The 21,510-nt window shown below is 41.5% G+C and overlaps 1 protein-coding gene across 1 annotated transcript; it reads right to left on the reverse strand.

Annotated features, from left to right (window-relative positions):
- Positions 1 to 349: 349 nt before the first annotated feature.
- tmtops3a (teleost multiple tissue opsin 3a) lies at positions 350 to 9,182 on the reverse strand. The gene is made up of 4 exons (XM_050042218.1): positions 8,722 to 9,182; positions 5,719 to 6,047; positions 1,133 to 1,366; positions 350 to 565 (listed from the first exon to the last, which is right to left on the reverse strand). The coding sequence occupies exons 1-4, from the start codon at positions 9,116 to 9,118 to the stop codon at positions 350 to 352; spliced, it is 1,176 nt and encodes a 391-aa protein (XP_049898175.1). The 5' UTR covers positions 9,119 to 9,182.
- Between the last annotated feature and the right edge of the window lie 12,328 nt (positions 9,183 to 21,510).

The following is a 21,510-nucleotide window of genomic DNA, read 5'->3' on the forward strand; positions in this document are numbered from 1 at the left end:
TGGGAGAAGTTTAAAGTCTACAGCTTCACTACGTCATGCCACTAAATCCTACACACTAGACCTGCAACAAACACATTCATCCAAATCACGTACACTGACTCGTTCACATATGGTGGGTCAGAACATAACTAAATTAAATATGCAATAAAGCTGAGGCTGAACTACATGGCACTGAGTTTACATTCATATGTTGGAGAGCTGACAGTGACATTCATCTTCATATGTAAAATCAATAGTACACTGTGGAGCAATTTGTGTCTCTTAGTTGCACTTTGGATTCTGGACAGTAATTCAGAAAAACGAACATTTGCTTTCACAGTCTGTCAGATGAAAAAAAGATGAAAAGTGTTCACGGGGTGTAGTGGACGACCAGAGTGTGGTGGTTATTGTGCCGGCTGCAGAGGGCGGCGCTTCTGTAGCCACTGGGGGTCTGATGGGGTGAAGAGTTGAGGCTGCTTTGCCTGTGGAAACCAGAGAACTGCATCCTCGGATTTGTTGGCTCCTCTCCTTGAACAGTAGAGGGTTCCCCGCTGCACTTTATGAAGGCCACAAAGCATCCATAAAACTGTGCGGAGGGACAAAAGGCTGCGGTCATGAATTTGGTGATTTTCAGGACAAAAGACGTCAAGATAAAACTGCAAACAGGTTGGTTTTGAGGGGACACTGTGGTAAATGTTTCAACAGCACTGAAAAACAAATAGACATTTCCAAGAATTCCCAGTTTCATCTGAACTGCAAAGCACCTAATCAAAACTCACTGGGTATGAGCAATCAGCAAGAACACACAACATCCGGCACATATACATCTGTAGGGGAAATAGAGCTCTTGTGGCTACAATGATAGAAGTATGCCATCTACTGTAGTGTGCTACATGTAGCGCATGAGAGGTGCTACTGAAGAGACACTGAGAGTGACAGCAGATTAACTGAGGCCCGACTGCCTTCTCAATGTCACAGAGGCCTGTGTGTCATTGAGTTCTCCTCTTCACCTGCTTTATATTCAGATAAGACTGAGCAGTCCTGTGCACTTCAACTAACAGATCTTACATAACACACTCCAATCTGCTAACAAATGCAGCGGAGAAAGTGATTCTGGGTCATTGTTCATCACCACCCTGCCCTCACCTCTCACCTGGTTGTTGAAGAACATGTAGATGACGGGGTTGACGACAGTGCTGAACTTGGCCAGGATGGAGGGCACCACGCTAGCCAAGGGAGTGACCAGTCCCGTGCTTCCGAAGGTGGCCATCAGTGCCATGATGCCGTAGGGCATCCAACACACCATGTAGCAGGACACCATGGACAACACCATCGTCAAAATGTGCTGCTCTCTGCGCTGAGCTGCCAGCAGATTGATCTTACCCGCCTGGAGGCATGAAAGAGGAGCAGAGGAAGAAGTGCAGAGGTTAAAACCACCTTGGCAATATTTTTTTTGGCAGCGTGAGGAGTACCCTACGGTAACAGTGAGTAGGTGAGTGGGAAGTTCATTCGTCACACATTCATTCAGTGACAGACTCATTCCCCCAAGGTGCACCACAGCGCCACAGGAAATCATTCCTGCCTGTGGCCTAAACCTGTACAACTCCTCCATCAGAGTGTGAGCCACTCTGAGTCAGTAGACTGGCATCTGGACTTCCATCCAACATGTATGACCCAATAATGGTCATGTTGCAGTAACCATAGAAACATTCAAGAAAAAAACTACCGTGGTCACTGTACTGCATTTTTTTCTTTTACATCTGTCCTGCTGGTTTCCCCTGATGCACTGTGGTGCTGTAGCTGCAGGTTAAAATTGGCTCATACATCATAAGCCAAGTGGTTAGAGCAGCGTCTCATCTCTGGTAATTGTCACTTCCTCAGTATTGATTTTATTCCCCTGTGGTGGTCGCAGTCTTGTGTAATCACTGTGATGCTCATCACGGCGCTTCATGCATAAATGAGTGTCGACGCAGTGAAGGAAGCCCTGTCCTTTCTGTCAAATTACTGCACATCCACACACTCAATTACACTTCACCTTGTGTGCTATTAGGTCACAACCTTTGTTGCTCTGTCTCCTCGACCCCCTATCATGTAATACATATTCTGACAACGTTCAATTAGTGGGTGATTTCTGCATCGCTGAACTTTTGCTGTGCTTGGACAATTACCCACAGGAAGAAATCAGAGAAGCAGCACAGCTACATAGAGACTAAAATATAACAGAGAGACAAAAGGAGGATTTTTTTTAAATTGAGTCTTTTATTTGGAATAAAACTGTATATTTCTGTGAGGAAATGTGTCCACTGTCAACTCAGCGAGACACAATTATGGAACAGTCAGTGTGTGTGCTTTACAGACAGCATCATGAATCTAAATGCGGTGCTGTCATGCAGAGTAAAAAAAAAATCCATGCTTGAGCCACACTGATGCTGTCGATATAAATGTCCCCTCTCCTTACGATGCGTCACTTTAAGCCACCTTCGAGAAGCCAGCAGAGGCTCCACAGACTGATTGCTCAGTTTCTAATAAAAGCCTGAGGCGGGGCTCAAGGAAAACTGATGCGCAGCTGAGCCCCCATTCACCGACACAGTAATCAAGTCTGCATAGCCCCTCTCTGCTCTGACTCCCTCCGGTGTATGTGTTTTTATAAAAGAAAAAAACCCTGAGGTGGTTATATAACAGCAGTATCCAATAGTAACAGGTTGCTCCCACAATCTAAAAATATCATCTAGGTGATTCACTGATAGGGGTTGTGGCTGAAAGTGCACGGAAAGGCCCAACACCAATTGGGAACCCTTAATTATCAATTATTTGTGTGAGTGGCAGGTTTATGTAAGCCCAATCAAGGTTGGGATGAATCACTGGAAGGCAAGAGGTGGTCACTGCCGTTAAGAACCCACCCAATGCACTCTCTGCCGAAGACACTGCCCTCATTCCTTCTCCTGCTCGATAAACTGATTGTAAGATCGTAAACACAGAACTGTGGCTTCTAGGATTATCTGGCCCGATGCTCTTTGAAAATACCTTGAAAACATGTGACTAAGCATTAATGGGAGTCTGACACCCATCACTCAACCTCTGAGCTATGATCTAATGTCCTAAGAACATCTTGACAGCTCAAGAGCCACAACAGAGCCCACTTTAGCAGAGCTATTAAAGCTTCATAGCAGATGGACACGGTGAAAGGCCGCACATTATGTGGAGAAAATTACAGGTCTATGCATGTAATCTGTGTTATATCCTGAACCTCTGTAAATGTTTGTATTCTTTACTGTTTGGGAATTGTTCCTAGTTGTATCCAGCCATACCAGACATGATGACATTATGCCGGTGGGATACTTATCCTTCATAAGAAGAAGGATAAGTGAACCACTGATGACTGAAAAAGGGGGAAGCATGAATTCTAATCAGTGGATTTACTGTGGAAAGGTAGTCACTTCATGACAGACTAACTGGGAACACATTTCCTGACTATAAGTAAAGATACACCGCTTGCATACGAATGACACAAGTATCTAAATTTAGATCCAAGTCACTTTAACTTTGAGCTTCCATCTGCCACTCTGAGACTTTCTCCTGTGTGCTGTTTTATGCCTTCAATCCGTTGACAGCTGTGGCAATATGTTTTTGGCTTGTTCGTCTGTATGTCCATACATCTGTCTGCCCATCCCGTTCTCGTGAAAGCGATACCTCAAGAATGCCTTGAAGGAATTCTCTTCAGATTTGGCACCAATGTCCTCTTGGACTCAAGGATGACCTGATTGGGTTTTGGTGGTCAAAGGTCACTGTGACCTGATCCGTCTCATTCTCGTGAATGCAATATCTCAAAAACACTTTGAGGGAATTTCTTCAAATTTGGCACAAACGTCCACTCGGACACAACGATGAACTGATCAGAATTTTTGATCAAATTTCAAGGGTCACTGTGACCTCATCTGTCTCATTCTTGTAAAAGCAATATGTCAAGAGGGATTCAAGGGCGCTTCCTTAAATTTGGTGCAAACATCCACTTGGACTCAATAGTGAGTTGATTATAATGTGGTGGTTGAAAGTCAAAGGTCACTGTGACCTCATCCATCTCATTCTCGTGAATGCGATATCTCAGTAATACTTTGAGGGAATTTCTTCAAATTTGGCACAAACGTCCATTTGGACGCAACGATGAACTGATTAGAATTTTTTTGATCAAAGGTCAAGGTCACTGTGACGATGCATCTGTCTTATTCTCATGAACACAATATCTCAAGAAGGCCTTAAGGGAGTTTCCGTAAATTTGGCGCAAATAATGAACTGAGAAGAAGTTAGTGGTCGAAAGTCAAAGGTCAAAGGTCAAAGGTCACTGTGACCTCACACAACATGTTTTTGGCCATTATTTAATAATTCATGTGCTAATTATGACAAATTTTCACACAAACATCTGATAGGATAAAATGATGAAATGATAACATTTTATATCCAAAAGGTCAAAGATCATCTTCACTGTGACATCATAATTTTCTGCAAAAACACTTCTCTAGCCATTATGTCATAACCCTCCTTAAAACTGTGCTGATTGTATCGATATTCTGTGGTGTTTTTACAGACATGAGTGTAAACTGTGAGTGCAACTTGACTGGTTCATGGAGGCATAAAACTGTGAGGTGAATATTCTGTTTTTTTTAAACGTTCTCCCATTTCATGTTGTGTTGTGCTACTTGGTTGGTAGCAATATTTTTTTCCATAAGAAACTGACTTAACGCTGTATTTGTCAGTGGCTAGAAGGTTCCTGGTTCGAACCCCAGGGTGGGAGAGTTTGCATGTTTTCCCCATGTCACCGTTGGTTTTCTCCAGGGTCTCTAGCTTCATCCCACAGTCCAAAGACATGCAGGTTAACTAGTGACTCTAAATTGGCCGTAGGTGTGAATGTGAGTGTGAATGGTTGTCTGTCTCTATGTGTCAGCCCTGTGATAGTCTGGTGACCTGTCCAGGGTGTGCCCTGCCTCTCACCCAATGTCAGCTGGGATAGGCTCCAGCCCCCACCTGGGATCCCCAACAGGATAAGTGGTTACAGAAAATTAATGAATGAATGTATTTTTCAGGAAACTTAGATGTAGATTTGCGTTTGATTGAGCTTATCATATAAATATTTTACCTCACAGAATAACTGTATCGATTATCTGGTGACAGTTTTCATCCAGAGCCCCCAACATAATGTTTAAAGGTATTTTCTCTTCAGAAGAAGAAGGATTAATGAACCACTGATGACTAAAAAGGGGGAAATCATGAATTCTAATGAGTGGTATTACTGTGGAAAGGTTGTCACATCATGACAGACATAAGAGGAAACACATTTCCTGACTGTAGGTAAAGATACACCGTTTGCATACGAATGACACAGGTATCTAAATTTAGATTGACGTCACTTTAACACTGAGCTGCCATCTGCCATTCAGAGACTTTCTCCTGTGTGCTGCTTTATAGAAAAGTGTTCCTATGTACACATGAATGAGACATAATATACTTATAAAATAAATACACTGACACAAAAACCCACAGAAGCAGCAGCTCTCTGCCTAAAATTTGCATTACATGTGTTTTCTTTTGTTATACATGTTTTGTGTTTCATGTGCTCCAAATGACCCTGTTTTCGTGAGTCTTTGTGTCCCGTACAAAACCCACAGTGCAAAGAACATGTCCATGATATGGAAGATCAAAATAATTTTCCTATTTAGGACTGTAACAGTTTGAGTCTGAACTCACCCTCCTGATCGCCACCAGGATTCGGCCATAAGAGTAGACCATGAGCAGAAGGGGCAGCAGCAGACAGAAGATGAAGAGACACAACACGTATGAGACGCTGGTGGGTGAACGGAGGTGCCACTGGACGGAGCACGTGGTACCGGGTCCCTCGGGCCCGTAGCTGCTCCATCCCAGGAAGGGCGGCAAGGTCCAGAGGAGAGAGTAGAGCCAGGAGCCACCAACGCAGAGCCAGGCCTTCCTGAAGTCTGAGATGTCGACCTGGGAGGACTGCAGCACGGCGGTGTAGCGCTCATAGGAGAGGACAGACAAGGACACCAGGGACACAATCCCTTCATGATCGAGAGAGGAGACATAAAGGTAGATCACAAGTCAACAGATTGCAGTACTTACAGTGAGGAACTGTAAACTGTGAAGGTCTAACCTCGATTTTAAGGTTCTTTTATTTGTTTTTAAAACCATACATAGGCTCAGTAGTACATTGTTGAACTTCTCTGCCCCTACTCCAACTCCTGACCTCTTAGATCCTCAGAGCAATGTCTGGTGTCTGGTGGGTGAGGGAGATCGTGCCTTTGCAGTAGCTGCTCCAAAGCTCTGGAGTCAAATGCTCCCCCTCCACTGACACTGTAAGACAAATCTTAAAATGTACATGTTGTCATTGGCCTTTGTTTGGTTGTTTGGTTTTAATATTTTAGCATTTTTATTTTAGCAATGCTATATATTTGTGTGTCATTCTTTTATTTTGTGCAGCACTTTGGTCAGCTGCGGTTGTTTTTAAATGTATTATATACGAATATGCTTGATTTGATTTGATTCATATTTATTGGAATAAAATGGAAACTAATTAGCTTAGAAATCACTACAGTTGTTAATAAAACATGCAAAAGTAAATGCATATTTTGTCAAAATCTTTATGTGAAATGTTCAACAGACTTTGTCATGTAATTTCTGATGTAAAGGTGCTAATGTGCTTTTTGTTATATCTTCACAACAGGGGAAAATTCCTTACTCAATTCTATATCAGGATCACGGTACGATCTAGATCCAATCTTTACTGTGTATGTGAGCGTGGTACCATATATATATTATACCATATAATGTAAGCATGTCTTAGCATCCAGCGTATATTTAAATCATGTATTATTTGTTAATAATTTAGCATTTTGTTCCCCAGCGTTTGGTCCGCTCATGACCTATTAATTGTCTTTATCTCATGCATCCTAACCCCTAGCAGAGGAAGTTTTTAAGAACAGTGTTTCCCAACTGATGGGTCACGGGTCCATTCTAAATGGGCCGCAAGTGACTCACGAATGTTTATTTTGAAGTACAGTGAATTTCTGGCACAAGCTTTTATTTTGATGTCCCGTTTGATGCTATAGAGTGAGTGAGTAATGGATAGTTATTTAACATTTCCGTGTAAGTGGACAATACAGATTTCTATTCTGTTCTGTTCTCTGTAGTTATTGGTGTACCAACTGACAGGACCTTCCTGAAGACCAACTCTGTGGCTGAATGCAGTTCACCTGAATGTGGGAATGGTTTGTGTCTTCTATTATTTACCAACAGGAAACTTGAAGGCCAGGAGACATTCAAGGAAACATCCCACACAATCACATGATGTTCCAGAGTTTTCATTTATTTTGCTTTTCAGCCAGCGCAGCTCAACGGCTGTCACAAGGCCATAGCCATGGACATGAATCTCCAAGGGGGAGTGGGGGTCACTCACTCTCAGAAAAAAAAATCAATATATTGTATATTATAATATATTCTTAATCATAAGCAGGACAAAGCTTCTACTGCATAAATTAGAAATGCAGCGCAACATATAGACTGGCACTTAACTCACTGGCTATCTGAATAATGTAATGCAATTAAAACCTTAATGTTGGTTTTATACGCCATGAGCTGTGTTCTGCCACTTGGACAAAGCACGCGCAGAGCTGCTGTACACTGTAATACCTGAACCACTTGTAACTGTGGTGGCAGAAGTGAATACATGAGGAGTGAACCAATCAAGCTGTATTTTGTGTTATTTAATTAAGTGACATAACAGAATAATACGAGTCAATCCATTTCAGCTGGAAGGTCAGAGCTCTGACACCTGGAGTCCTCCGAAGGTCTGACAGAGAAGAATAGATTCAGTCACATCATATAATAAAACTTATAAAGAGCAGGAGGCCCCCAGTTTACAGATAACTGTCTTGGGAACAGCTACAAAGCAAGTTTGTCACACACAAATGAAACTCCAAGGACACAGTTCACTGTACAATTAAGCCTTACACACAGAAGAAGAAGAAGCAGGATATTACATGTCTATATAAGTTAATTTAGTTTAAAGCTTGTGTCTGTCAGTCCACATCTTTGGTCCAGACTTTAATACATCAACCACTCAGAGACTTTTTCCTGTGTGCTGCTTTATAGAAACAGCATTGTATGTTCCTATTTACACATGAATGAGACATAATATATAATAAATACGCTAACACAAAAACCCACAGAAGCAGCAGGTCTTTGCCTAAAACTTACATTAAATGTGTTTTCTTTTTAATATGTTCCAAATGACCCCGTTTTCATGAGTATTTGGGTCTCAAACAAAACCCACAGTGGCTCAGTCCACCCCTTTGGTCCAGACTGAAATATCTCAGCAAGCATTTGATGGATTGCCATGAATTATTTGAGAGACATTATTGGTTCCTGCACACAGAATCCTGATGACTTTGGTGACCCCTGACTTCCTGTTGCGCCACCACAAGGTGTAAATATGTGGTTTGAGAGAAATGATTGAACAACTAATGGATTGTTTGCCATGATATTTAGTACAAATAGTCATGTTTCCCTCAGGATGAGTTGTAATAACTTTTATGATTCTCTGACTTTTCATATAGCGCCATCATCAGGTTACAGTTTCACTTTGGAGCCATTCCCACCAGTCCATCATATAACTTTCTATATTGAACACAAGTGCGTGGAAAACAGGAGTAAACACACACAAAGTTCTTCACTCACCAAAGAGGGAATTGGCGAACCCGTACCACTTGCAGCCGTACTCTCCAATGAGCCACCTGCCGTGCAGACTCGCAGCGAAACTGAAGGGTGTGCCGAAGACGCACACGAGGATGTCGCTCACACTGATGTTCAGCAGGATGACATTGATGGGCGTCCACAGGGAGCGAAACTTTGCGAAGATGAGCAGAGCGAAAAAGTTGTTGAGGATCCCCGCCACTAAGATGAAGCCGAGGCATACCGCCACCACCGTGTGTCCGGTCCGGCTCAGCCCGCCGGGGCTGTGGGACGCCGGGGAGTCTCGCAGGGTGGAGGCGACGGTGCTGCTGAGGCTGGAGCCGGAGCCGGAGAGAGAGCTGTCTGTGGTGCTGAAATTGCAACCGCGTATGTGGACGACCATAGCAGAGAGAGAGGAGAGCAGAGGGCTGGAGAGAAGCACAGAGTCCTGCACAGCTCCAGCTGCAGCAGCTGACTGAGGGCCGGTATATGACAGGTATATTAGAGTGTGAGGAGAGTTGAGTGTGCCCTGTGCACTTCTTATACCTGCACACCTATAATGTATGTAAATACCCCCTCCCCTCTTCTGTCTGCCACGCACACACTCACTGTTTGTCTTTCTTTTTCCTTCCTCAGAGTCTCTCCAGTTATTATAATGAGTCCTTTTGATCACAATGGCCTGCAAATACAGTAAATCCCCCAAATGTGTTGCTTTCCAGCAGCAAGGCGTGAATCAAATTCGCAGTTACACCGGCAATTTCTCACCGCAGATGTAGGCCAGATTATGTGATTGTCCAAAAATGAAGTTATAATTTTCCAGTCACACTTGGAAGAATCAGTCAGGGCGTTCCGCTCCAGAAACACAAACTTTGGTTGCGTGATTTTTGCTGAGCTGTGTGTTTCATATTCTCTGCTGCTGTCTGTGCCAGACTGCAGCTAGTTCATCTGAGCACAAAGAAAGTCACCAACAAAGAAAGTTTCACACCTGTTCAGCATTTTCTTTTTTACTTCCACATCCAAAATTACTTCCACAGTAACTTCTAATATGTTTTTTTTCCTATTTGGATTAACCATTTCCCAAATTGACCGTACAGGTATACAGGATATACCCACCTCTTTTTCTGGTCGTTCACAATATACCCACTTATCATACAAAAAGCCATTGAGAAGACTACTCAGTATTCTGGACAACGCCTCTCACCTCCCTGCAGGCCACTCTGGAGTCAGAGCACATTCAGCCACCACAGAACTCCAGGAGATCTTTTCTACCTGTGGCCATCAAACTGTATAACTCCTCCCCGTTCTGTAGGGAGGGGAGCTGAAACACAGGACACTGACAGCAACATTCACCTACATTAGGTGCACTACACATTTCACACGATGTGCATTACTACTTTTGACTATCTTATGCAAATCTTTCACGACATCATGTGTTATTCTTCAATATCATGATCACTTATCAATGTAGTGCAATTTCACTTTCTCAGTCATGTCGCTTTTTTGTTTTTGCTCCTTGAAAACACTTCTATCTCATATATTTGTATATTTTTCCATATATTTAATACTCTATTGGTTTCCTGACCCGGGGAACCCACTGGTTTTCTGGCTACTACTGGTTGTGAATCATTAAAATTGTATTTACTGCACTTTGATGCTTTCCCTCGGGATGAATACAATTGAATCAAACTGAATAAAATATAGGAGGGTATGCCCTATAGAAGATTAGATTCTATTTCCACAGTACACTTGGTAACCTACCCATCTCCTTAGTAGCACCCCCACCTCATTAACTACAATATATAGAGAAACATAGATGTCTCATTGGCCACTGGATCCCATGCTGACAATGCTGCCATGTTGAGGAGAGCAAGACTCGCCGGTAAACAAATGCAAGTAAACATGGGAGCTCAGTTTTTTTCTGGATAAAAAGCATGATAAAGTTTATATTTCTCAGCTAACTGCAATGAGTCATTTTTCATATTCATGGGTTTACGTGTAGTAGAAAAAGAAAAAGAGAGAGAGAGATAGAATAAGATAAGATAAGATAAGATAAGATAAGATAAGATAAGATAAGATAAGATAAGATAATAGGAGAGATTTGTCTTGGACATTTGAGAGAACACAGACACACACATGTACAATCAAACTACAATTAAAATACAGCATCACCCCCAGATCCACACACCCCAAGAGTACTGAACGATACCCAAGAGCCAGGAGTTACACAGATGCCCTGTTACACAGATGTCCTACCCAAATCATTGCACAGATGCCCTACAAAAGAATATTACACACACACACTTCCTCTTGTTAAGTAGTTTGATAGATAATGGAACTAACGAAAATGTAAATCTGTTCATCTTACAGTTTGGTAACCTGTACTCTCTGCCTGTAGGCAGCAACTCATACTCCTTATGAAGGATGTGGTTTGGGTCAGTGGTGGTTTTTAGGCCCTGCTTCCTAACTGTCTCCTCAAATATCTCCTGAGGAGGAGAAGATGGAGGAAGTATGCCAATTATCTTTTCTGCCTTTATGATCAGGTTTTGGAGTTGTGGTCTGAATTTGATCATCAGGTCACAACATGGTTTTCGTAACCTAACTGTCAGCTATCCATCCATCCATCCATCCATCCATCCATCCATCCAGATGCCCATCTCCCCAGATGAGATATGTAATCCCTCCAGCGTGTTCTGGGTCTGCCTCGGGATGTGCCCTGATCAGAAACCTGGTCAGAAAATCTCAATTGTTAGGCTATAATCACTGCTGGACACTTAAGACAGGAGTGTGTGTCAGCTTTGCATGAACTGAATAACTTAAGTGATGTAAAATAATTCAAAATCATGAGGAACTACAAAAAACTCACGTTTGTCAAGCATGTATTTGGCTTATTTTCCTTGGTTGCAGACGTCCCTATATAAGAGTGGTTCACAGCTACTTGGTTGTGGGTCCTCTGTAAATGGACCGCAAGTGATTCGCAAGTGTGTCAAGTTTTGAAGCACAGTGAATTTCCAGCACAGAGCTTTTATTTTCAAGTGTCATTTCCTGCTGTAGAGTGAGTAACTAATGGACAGATACTTGACAGAGACAGCAAATCAGCTTGACGCAATGCTCAAATGCAAGTATGACACTGAATATATCTAACTGTGTGGACCTTGAACTAATGACTAAGGAGAACTCTGGACCATGGCTGGACCACTTGGGAACCACTGCTATCTAACACCCTTTAATGTGGAAGAAGATGACTTGCTAGCATGCTACCTAGCTAACACTGTCTGTCTATTAACTTCACTAACAAAGACCACACCAATAAGATAAAGATTAAGAATGGTTTATTGCATGAAGGGATGGAAGACCGAGAGTTGAGGGATGAAGGCTGGGATTCTGGGTAGCAGGTGAGCACGATGACGGATGTGTTGGGTTGAAGGCAGGAACGCAGGAGGGATCCCGGGTGTGAGACTGAGGGGGCGATCTGTCTCATCATGAGCTTGGCTTCAGATAGAGCCCCCACTGGTTCCTGTATGCAGAAAGGAGCAGAGAAAAGACACAAGAGTCAAGAAGGGATTGGATGGGTGGGATGTGAGAAATGTGTCGAAGAGAAAGAGAACTTCTTAAATACTTTTGGGCGGAAATAGGATGTGTTCAAGGTGTGGTCTTTGTTCCCGAACCTAGTTATAAAACTACATATTATAAGAAGAAGAAAACCTGTTCTCTGTTAATGTTAGATAACGTCAGTTTAGATTGTTTATGCGTCTGTGATCCACTACCACTACACCGCTTGACACATCCCCCTCAATATTTAGAACTTGTGCATTATTAAAAAACATGAAAGCAGCAGAGGCCTTTGTTGTGTGTTTGTGTTTTGTTGTACTGCTAGAACATGACTCACAGACGTAACAATGCCTCCAGTAAAATAGGCACTGACAGTCTGCGACCTCTTTTGCTTACAATCTGCCATAGAACAGAAAGAAGCAGCGACTATGCACACAGAAAGTGCCATGATATTTTCTTCATAAACTGATGCAACACTTGATACAGGTGTTCCATGTTAGCAAATCTCAGTTTAAGTTGTCAGTTCAGTCATTGTTGCATGTTGATGCAGTGACTTTTGCACATCCGGCATCATCATCACTTTGACAACAGCTGAAGCAGACTGTCGTGATCCTGGGTGTTTGTTTATATTCTGTTTTCCTGTGTACTTCGTTTGGGGTTTTCAGTTTGTGTTCTTCCTTGTTTTGTTGTTCATTCATGTTTAATTTCCTGTTTTATTTTGTAGATTCTCTCCTCACGTGTCATGTGTGGTTTTACTTCCTGTCTTTGTGTGTTTTCCCGCCTGATTTCTGTCACACCTGTCTCGTTAGTCCTTCCCTGTTCCCAGAGTCTTCCCTTCACACCTGTTCTGTATTAATCTTGTTTGCTCCACCCTAGTGTTCCCCTCTATACCCTTGTTGTAAGCCAATCCCCATTTCCCTCCTTTTGCCTGTGTCCTCCTCCTCCAGCTGTGTCTCGTTCCTGTGATTAGTTATCTGTGTGTATATATACCTGTGTGTTCCCCTTACCTGAGTTCATTGTATTATCCTGGTTGGTTTTCAGTTTAGTTTTGGTCCTGCTTTCAGTTACCTGCTTTTTCTGGATGATTTTTATCAGCTGCATTTGAGCTTACTTTTTGTTAAAACTTCAACCTGCCTGCTACTCTGTATTTAGGTCCTTCCTGAACTGATCTATGACACAGACACAGCAATGGATTTCTTAATTTCAGCAGTGACATAAATGAGAACCATTGAATTTAAATACGCAAAAAAAATCTATGGAAAATATAAAACACTGTGGTATGCCTTGGAAAGTACCAGAGATGTAATATGAGTGGTAGTAAATGGTCTTACATGTGCAAAAACACCAGTATGGTCCTTTAATACTGAAGCAAAATGCAGTCACTTAACAAATTTGACCAAAAAACAATACAAAAAATAAAAATTCTTATTACTTTTATCTGACACTAGTCTCACATAGCCAGACCTGTCTCTTCAGCACTATGTCAACACTGGTGAACCACTGATTATCTTTCTGCTATAGGGAAAAACAAAACACTCTGACTTGTTTTTGTTTCTTCAAACCAGTCACAATCATCTTGAGCATGATTAAGGTGCAGCCATGGCGCTCTTGCAAAACAGTGTCAGGGGTGAACTTGTTTTGTTGAAAAATTTGCACTTGGGGAGGTGAACCTTGTTATTAAAATGACCCTGCACAAGAAAACGCCACAGCTGTATGTCACTGTGTGATTAAACTTTTAGTGATAAAATAAGACAAACATAATTTGATAATCAGTGCTCTAGAGGTGATCCCTGACTCACTGGACCCAGAGAAATCCCAGATGAGTTGCAAGCTGTATGCGGCTCCGGCAGAACATTATTATGACGATATCACAAAAGCTCTGAGAAGTGGAACTGATCTGTACGTTAGTGAAGTATTTCGGTGCCAAATGCTGCTGCCAGAGTTTAAAGATGTGGCAAATCAACCATGACTGGCCGTGTCAGGAAATGGATCAACAGTGGGCATCACAGTGCATGAGACAGGGTCTGGGCTTTTCTGAGGTGTGTTCACAAGTTGTTTTATTTGTTGTAGATCTTTACAATTCACCAGAGGAACAAAGCAGGCATGCCTTATTGCACAATCTTTAACAGAATGTGCCATTTTCAGTGTGTAACTTGTTAGTGTGGAGGTTATTCATGTTGTTTCCGATTGCAAAGGTGATTCAGAATCAGCAACACACATAGCTGAATAAAAGGAGAATGTTGGCTGAAATCATCAGCTCTATGGAAGGCTTATAGCCACAGTTTTCATCCGGTGAGTCAGACTGATGTGACACTGACACCCTGCACTTCCACTTCCTTTATACCTGTGCCCACATCATATGTCTTAGTGCGTGTTTTTTCTACATACTGCTGAGAAGAGAGACACTATTCCTGGAAAGACAAGATGCACTCATATGAGATTCCAGCGGACACATAACTGAAGTGACTGACGTCATGCTGCCCTTTGACGCCACTGTCTTAGGGGAGATCAGAGTAAATATCAATTGCTTTGGTCACTGGTGTCATCTGGAACCCTACACGCAGCAGCCATGAACATTTAATGCTCCCTCTTCTCGCTCTGCCATCAGCATCACTGGCTTGTTGAAGGCTCGATGGGCAGTCATTCTCATTCTCTCGCCCCTCTCATATGGGCTTCAGATCAGCCTGATTATGCCTGACACAAGGGAGAGGGATTATGGTTTCAAGTCTGTATGGCTGCTGAATCCACACCTGCCTCCTGGAGAAATGCAGATCATCTGCTCTTACCTCTCTACACTTGCATTCAATCTGCTTTCTATATGATTCTGAAACTGTTCAGGGAAAGCCCTTCAAATCCATAGCTGCTACAGTTTGTGTACCTAACTCTGGCTTTCGTACACCGCTGACTCCATCTGAGCTCTATAAGACAAAGAGGAATTAATTGTTCTCCTAATTGGCACCTGCTGTACACTGAGCTTGAGTTTGAGAACTGTGGGGTTTTGTTTTAGATTTACTCTGTGCACTATAGTTTATCTCATAGTCTCTAGTTTATTCACTTTCATATCTGCAGCAAGCGAACAACAGCAAACTGCAGACTTTTGCATCTTTAGGCTTGTTGTCTATGCTTTTTTCATTCCTCTTAAAAACACTAATTTGTGTGCAAGGAACCTGAAACTCATTCGTACAGTTTGGAAGAAGCGATAAAATAACTTAAATTGATGCATGAGCCATACAGTTTATCTTTCTTATATATTTAAAGGGACAGTTCACCCCCAACTCAAATATCCATATGTTTCCTATTAACTGTAGTGCTGTTAATCAATCTAGGTTGTTTAAGTGTGAGTTGCAGAGTGTGTGAGATATCAGTTATGGAGATGTCTGCCTTCTCTAGTCATATAATGGAACTAGATGGCTCTCAGCTTGTGGTGCTCAAAGCAAAAAGAACTACATGAACCAAATCATCGCACAGAAGGAAGAGTACATCTACTCAAGAGGCTCATGCTCGTGACAGTGTGAAATGTAAATATTAATGCCGTCCTCCTTGGCTGAACTGTAACGTTAGCTTGCTCAGTGGTACAAGGTGAGCTAGCAGTAGATGCACACTTCCTTCTGCACTGTGATACAGTTGGCGGGTGTAGTTCAGTAGAAAGGAAATAGTTCCTACATGAAACTGCTCACAACAAGGTCTGTGGATTATCTTGAGTAGCCAGGTCATGATTTCTGGACAGAGACATTGATGTTGATGTTTTTCAAATGTACTTGCTGAGCGCAGTCTTGTTCCATTATATTCAAAGAAGGCAGACGTCTCTACAGCTGATATTTCCAACACTTGGTTACTCACACCAAAACAATCTAGACTGATGAATAGCACTACAGGTAAGAGGAAAAATATGGATTTTGAATATTGGGGTGAACTGTCCCTCTAAATCTATATAAACGCTAAACTGTATGGTGAACTAGATTCTTTATATGATTCATTTGGAGATTGTAGCATGCATGTTAAAGGAATTCTTTAAATAAAAGGTCAGCCCCATATTATCATGTAAAAAACATAACAGAACTAGAAAGAGTGACAGATTTAACTGTACCTCTACTGAAGACAAATTCAACTGAAGGGTTTTCTTTTACATTTCCAACAGAATAAACTAGATCTGAATAAAATATCACTTACATACGATACAGACAGTATTTGAAAAGAAGAGGTAAAAAAGAAACACAAATTGTATATGACATGATAAATTCTACATCAAACACCAATACTGATCTTCTATATCATTCAGCTTTGTAACAAGTAACAAAGTGTGTAACAAGATGACATTAAATATTTTTAGACATTCAGAGCAAATCAATAAAAAGATATTGGCTGGTACGGATGGAAAGGCTGAGTGGAGTGGAGAGATAAATTAATAATGAAAGGACTGTGAAAACTGAATAATTTCAGGAAAAATACCAATACAAACCCAAAAAAGACCGAGCCACAGAGTGAGATCATATCACTGGAATGTTTTACCAGGCTTTCGTTTTCTGAGTTGGCCCTGAAATGATGAAGAATAATATTGGTGTGATGATGATGGTGTGATGGGATTCATCCAGAAAACAAGTCCTGTTATTATAGAACAATTAATTATAGCGTCTTAATGACCGCACTGTGTTAAATACCATCTTCAATAAGTTTCCAGTGTCGTCAAATGACAAATTACCATATGAAAAGTGACATTACTGAAACTCTGGGATAATTTGCACTATCATTAAAATGCAGCCTATTGTTCCACAGTCATATAATATTATGTGGTTCCTAAATAATAGAAGCATGAAAAGGCTATAAAATATCAAATTAATCATTTTATAATTGCAAGTAATCCAACCTACTATTAGTTTTTTAGTCAAGCTACCACGCAAACTTCACTGTGACACCACAACATTGTGACTGTACTTTAAACTTCTATTCTGTCCCAAAGCATGTGACCAATACACGTTTATTCATACCGCACATTTCAGACACAACAGCAATTCAACGTGCTTTACATGAGCATAAACATACAAAACAAACAAAACTGAAAATGAGACAATCCATAAAATAGGAAAAAAGGGTGTAGTGTAGATTTAAAGGATTTAATAGACATATGAGAATGTCTTTAATCTTTACATTACCTCAGGAAAAGCTGGAAACATTTTAAGCTGTTCTCTAAGTTTATTCCAGATCTGCGGTGTATAGAAACTTGTGCGTGTTGGCTCATAAGAAAGCAACATATCAGACATGTATTTTGGCCACAAAACATGCTTTGAACGGTAGTAATTGTATTTTGAAATCAATTCTTTGATTCACAGGAAGCCGGTGCAAAGCTCTTAGACGTGGGGCGATGTGCTCCACTTTCTTGGTTTTACTGAGGACTAGAAGAAGGGGAAAAGCAAGCAGTTGGTCAACAGGTCTATCTAAACGTAGAAAAAGGCCAGTGGCCTATATGTAGTAAAAATCCCAATACAAAGCAATGCACATCTAAATATTAAATTCCTCTCTTTTAATGTGTGGTGTGCACAACTTCATGTGACCTAGACATGATGAGTCTAGGTCACAAATGTTCATAACAAGACTAAAAGTTTGCAGCACTGCTAGCTGCTTTGTTTGGCTGTAGGGACATGATAGTTTGAGCTTCATGTTGAGGCATGCCTATTGATCGGATGGTCCAAAATTTCAAAGAATATGGTTTGAAAAAGGCTCATGTTTTGGCCTGAAACACCCATGTTTGGTGGCACAAAAGTTGCTGGAAAAGCAGGGACAGGTTGGTGAAGAACAACTGTGTTTGGTGGCTCAGTCGTCACTGGGAAATACCATGAAAGGTCGGTAAAAAAACCTTGGAGCAGTGGCTCAAACGCCACTGGGAAACACTGCAAATGGGCGGTACAAACACTTGGTATCGGTAGCCCAATTGCCCCTGGGAATTGCTGCGAAAGGTCGGTAAAAACACAGAGGTTTAGGGACTTAAAAGCCATGAGGAAATGCCGTGTAGGATCAGTACATACACCCGGGATTGTGGCTCAAATGCGACTGGGAAACTGAAATTTACTGCAGGAAAAATGGCATGACACCCAGAATGCTAACACCAGCATGCTAAATGCTACAATTCTGATGTTTATAGTAACCATGTTCAGCATTTAAGTTAGCATATTAGCACGCTATCATCTGCTGATTTGCAGAAAATCACAAAGTACAGCTGAAGTTGATGGGAATGTCTTCTTTGCAGGTATTTGGACATAAAGTGTTGGAGGAAATAAAAATTTGAAAAGATAATAGTTAAAGGGATCACGGAACTTATTTGAATTCATCCGAAAGTGGACATAAATGTGTGAATCAAAGTTTGCAACTATCCGTCCAATAGTTGTTGAGACATTTCACTCAATTCCAGATATGTCAACCTTGTGCCTGTGCTGCAGGAAGGATTGGAGGATCATCATCCGGCAGCTGCGAATGATTGTATAAAATTTCATGTCAATCAGCTTTATGGGATTCCACCCCTCCTGGGTGAGTCTGATTAACAGGACCGGTGTTACTGGTGCCGTAATTCGCACTGCAGGAAGCAGTTTGCAGGAGATGGTACCTGGGGTCCTGAGGAGAGTGCTGTGAAAGCACTCATCATCACATCAGACGCACCAACCTCAATAACACAGTAACAGACGAGTTCAGAATGAATCGGTCGAACCAGCACCTCATGTCAGTGATCACCTAGTCTGCCTTTCATCTGGTAAAACTGTAGGTGCTGATGAATGTCCTGTGTGTTCAGGTGATCAAGGAACCTTTTGGGCTGAAGGAGTGGGTCAGTTATGATGTCTGGCTCTTTGGATTCATCTACATGCTAACTGCAGAGACAATAAAACCCGGGAAGTAGACAGCAGAGATGTAGACTCTCTAAGCTTTGGCCGAAGTCAGTTCTCCAAAAACTGAGGATGTTATGAGGATGTTATCTTCTTTGCTTCTGTGCACCAGGTGGTAGATATGTTAATAAGATGTGCAGATCCAGTGTGGGAGAAGATGTCCATATGTAGTCTATATAACATATGAAGAAGTCTATATATAGACTGTGTAGGCATGCAATGCACATATGCGTTTGTGCATAATTTTGACAACAAATATGTTCTGCCTGTGTTTATCAGATATGATAGCTGACGCGTTTCCCTGTTCTTGCGTCATTTTTTTTGCCTGGGCCTGATTATCAGATGTTCAGCTCCTGAGTCAGCCAATTTGGTTACCCATCCATCAATAATTCAGTACTAGATGGTATGAAAGTATTAGCACAGGATCATCAATAATCCACCCTCATCATGTGGAGAATCTACTCCACCATCTGTGGCCATGAATGGTGTCTGCAGTGAAATGTGGATACTATCATCATGTGACTCTTGCTGTGTCTCAAATCGTGTACTTCTGTACTTACACTTAATATTTTGAGTGCATAAGTGCGTTCACACTGAGAAGTATGGAAAAATGCAGTGCACTATGAGTACCCGGATGGTGCACTCAAAACGGTCAAGAAGTTGAGTGTGGAACTATGGACACTTCTCGCCCTCAATGGTCGCCATCTTGGCTATGTAGCGGAAGGGGAGGGACCACTTTTCAAACTGGAGATGGCGGCGGAGGACTGTGCGACCGTGAACGTCGCTGCATTGTACAAATACATGTGTTTTATGCACTAAGCACCACTATACTGTTGTCGGGTATAAGCCAGCAGTATGTTTATTGGGTTCATTTAGCAGTCTGTAATGATTTGGTACCGTGAACGATAACGCGAATGCTAATGCTAGTTTGCTAACTAGCTAATTTGCGGTCGTCATTTCCGGTAAGTGGTGTACGGCTGTTTGGTTTGAGACAACACTACCCTGTTGAAATTCGGGCACTATGCCAATGAGTACATAGTGCACATAATATACTACATGGAAGTGTGTGATTTGAGACACACTTGAATGAAGAGTCAATTAACATGTGTTGTAGCTTATAAAACTCCAGACAGATATTTTTTGTTTTGTTTTTGGGGATGATAATTTAAGATGGTAAACATTATACCAGCTAAACATCAATATATTAGCATTGTCATTTAGTTAGCATGTTTAATTTAGCTTAAAGCTTTTCTGCAAGTATACGGCCTTACAGAGTTGCGAGCATGACTGTAGACTGTAATCAAAATATGGATTATGTTAAACGACCAGTGTTCAACAGGACTAGTCTTCACTAAATCATGACCTACTTTCAGTCTTCACTTGCTTGTCTGAAGTTGAAATAAACTTCAACTATCTTGTCAGCTTCCATTACTGTAACACCTTCCAAAAAGTGTCATCTAGATATAGAAGTTTAATGAGCCTCCTCACAAAGCCTCAGGTGAAGTTCTTGTTGACAGAGCTCAGCTCAAGGCGTGAACACGCTCCAATAATGACAACAGATCTCTGAAGTTCTCCAGAACAAAAACTCCACTGTGGGCTCCACATTTTTAATTAGGCTTCTTTTGCACCATCTTCTTCTCCGGGGTTACTAAATGAAATAGGTCATGTGGATGTGTGAAGAGTTAAAGGAACAAACAGGTGAATAGAGCTGAGGAAATTAATGATGCTGATGATGATGATGAACATTGTGTGTCCTCAAAAACAGCTCGTATTTGGAGCTCATCTCGGCCTCACACTTTTGTTGGTAAAATTGTCCTCTAATGTAGCTCTAATGGGTTTGCTCCATGGACTTTGCACAGCAGAAAAAAATCTCTATCCAACTACTCTGTGGGAAAAATATCAATTAAAGCACTCAGTATGGATTAATCTATAAGACACGAATCACAGGAAGAAATACAGGACAAATATAACTCTGACATTGTGAAAGCTCCTTTGCATTTCCATTCAAGCTGTTCTTTTTATGTCCTTTTAATTCCACAACGCCATTTCATTTCATCAGCTCTTTGTCAGTCAATCAAGACAAACAGAGCAGAACCAGTTACCGTATGTGATTGCCATTTGGTCACTGTTCAGTATATGTATCTCTTTATATGATTTCTTTATTTCATTATGTCCCATTTACAAACAAACTCACTGATCGAGGCAGAGGTAGACCAGCAGCTCCCGTGTTCAGTGGCGTAAAATTACTGTGTCTGGCTTTGAAGAGAGCATAAATAAGTTTCACTTTCAGTTCACTTCCCCTGTCTGAGAGAGCTGTCTGACAGTAAGGTAGAGCAGTGAAAATATTCTAAACGTAGCATACACTTAAACCCATATT

This window comes from Epinephelus moara, chromosome 4 (genome assembly GCF_006386435.1).
Source record: "Epinephelus moara isolate mb chromosome 4, YSFRI_EMoa_1.0, whole genome shotgun sequence".
NCBI lineage: Eukaryota > Metazoa > Chordata > Actinopteri > Perciformes > Serranidae > Epinephelus > Epinephelus moara.

What these genes read in the sequence shown, in the direction of transcription:
- tmtops3a (XM_050042218.1), bottom strand. Translation starts at nt 9,118, where the DNA reads ATGGTCGTCCACATACGCGGTTGCAATTTCAGCACCACAGACAGCTCT. An exon ending in TCCTGGTGGCGATCAGGAGG is followed by an intron (nt 1,367 to 5,718) that starts GTGAGTTCAGAC and finishes TCATGCCTCCAG; the next exon opens with GCGGGTAAGATCAATCTGCT. An exon ending in ACATGTTCTTCAACAACCAG is followed by an intron (nt 566 to 1,132) that starts GTGAGAGGTGAG and finishes CCCTCCGCACAG; the next exon opens with TTTTATGGATGCTTTGTGGC.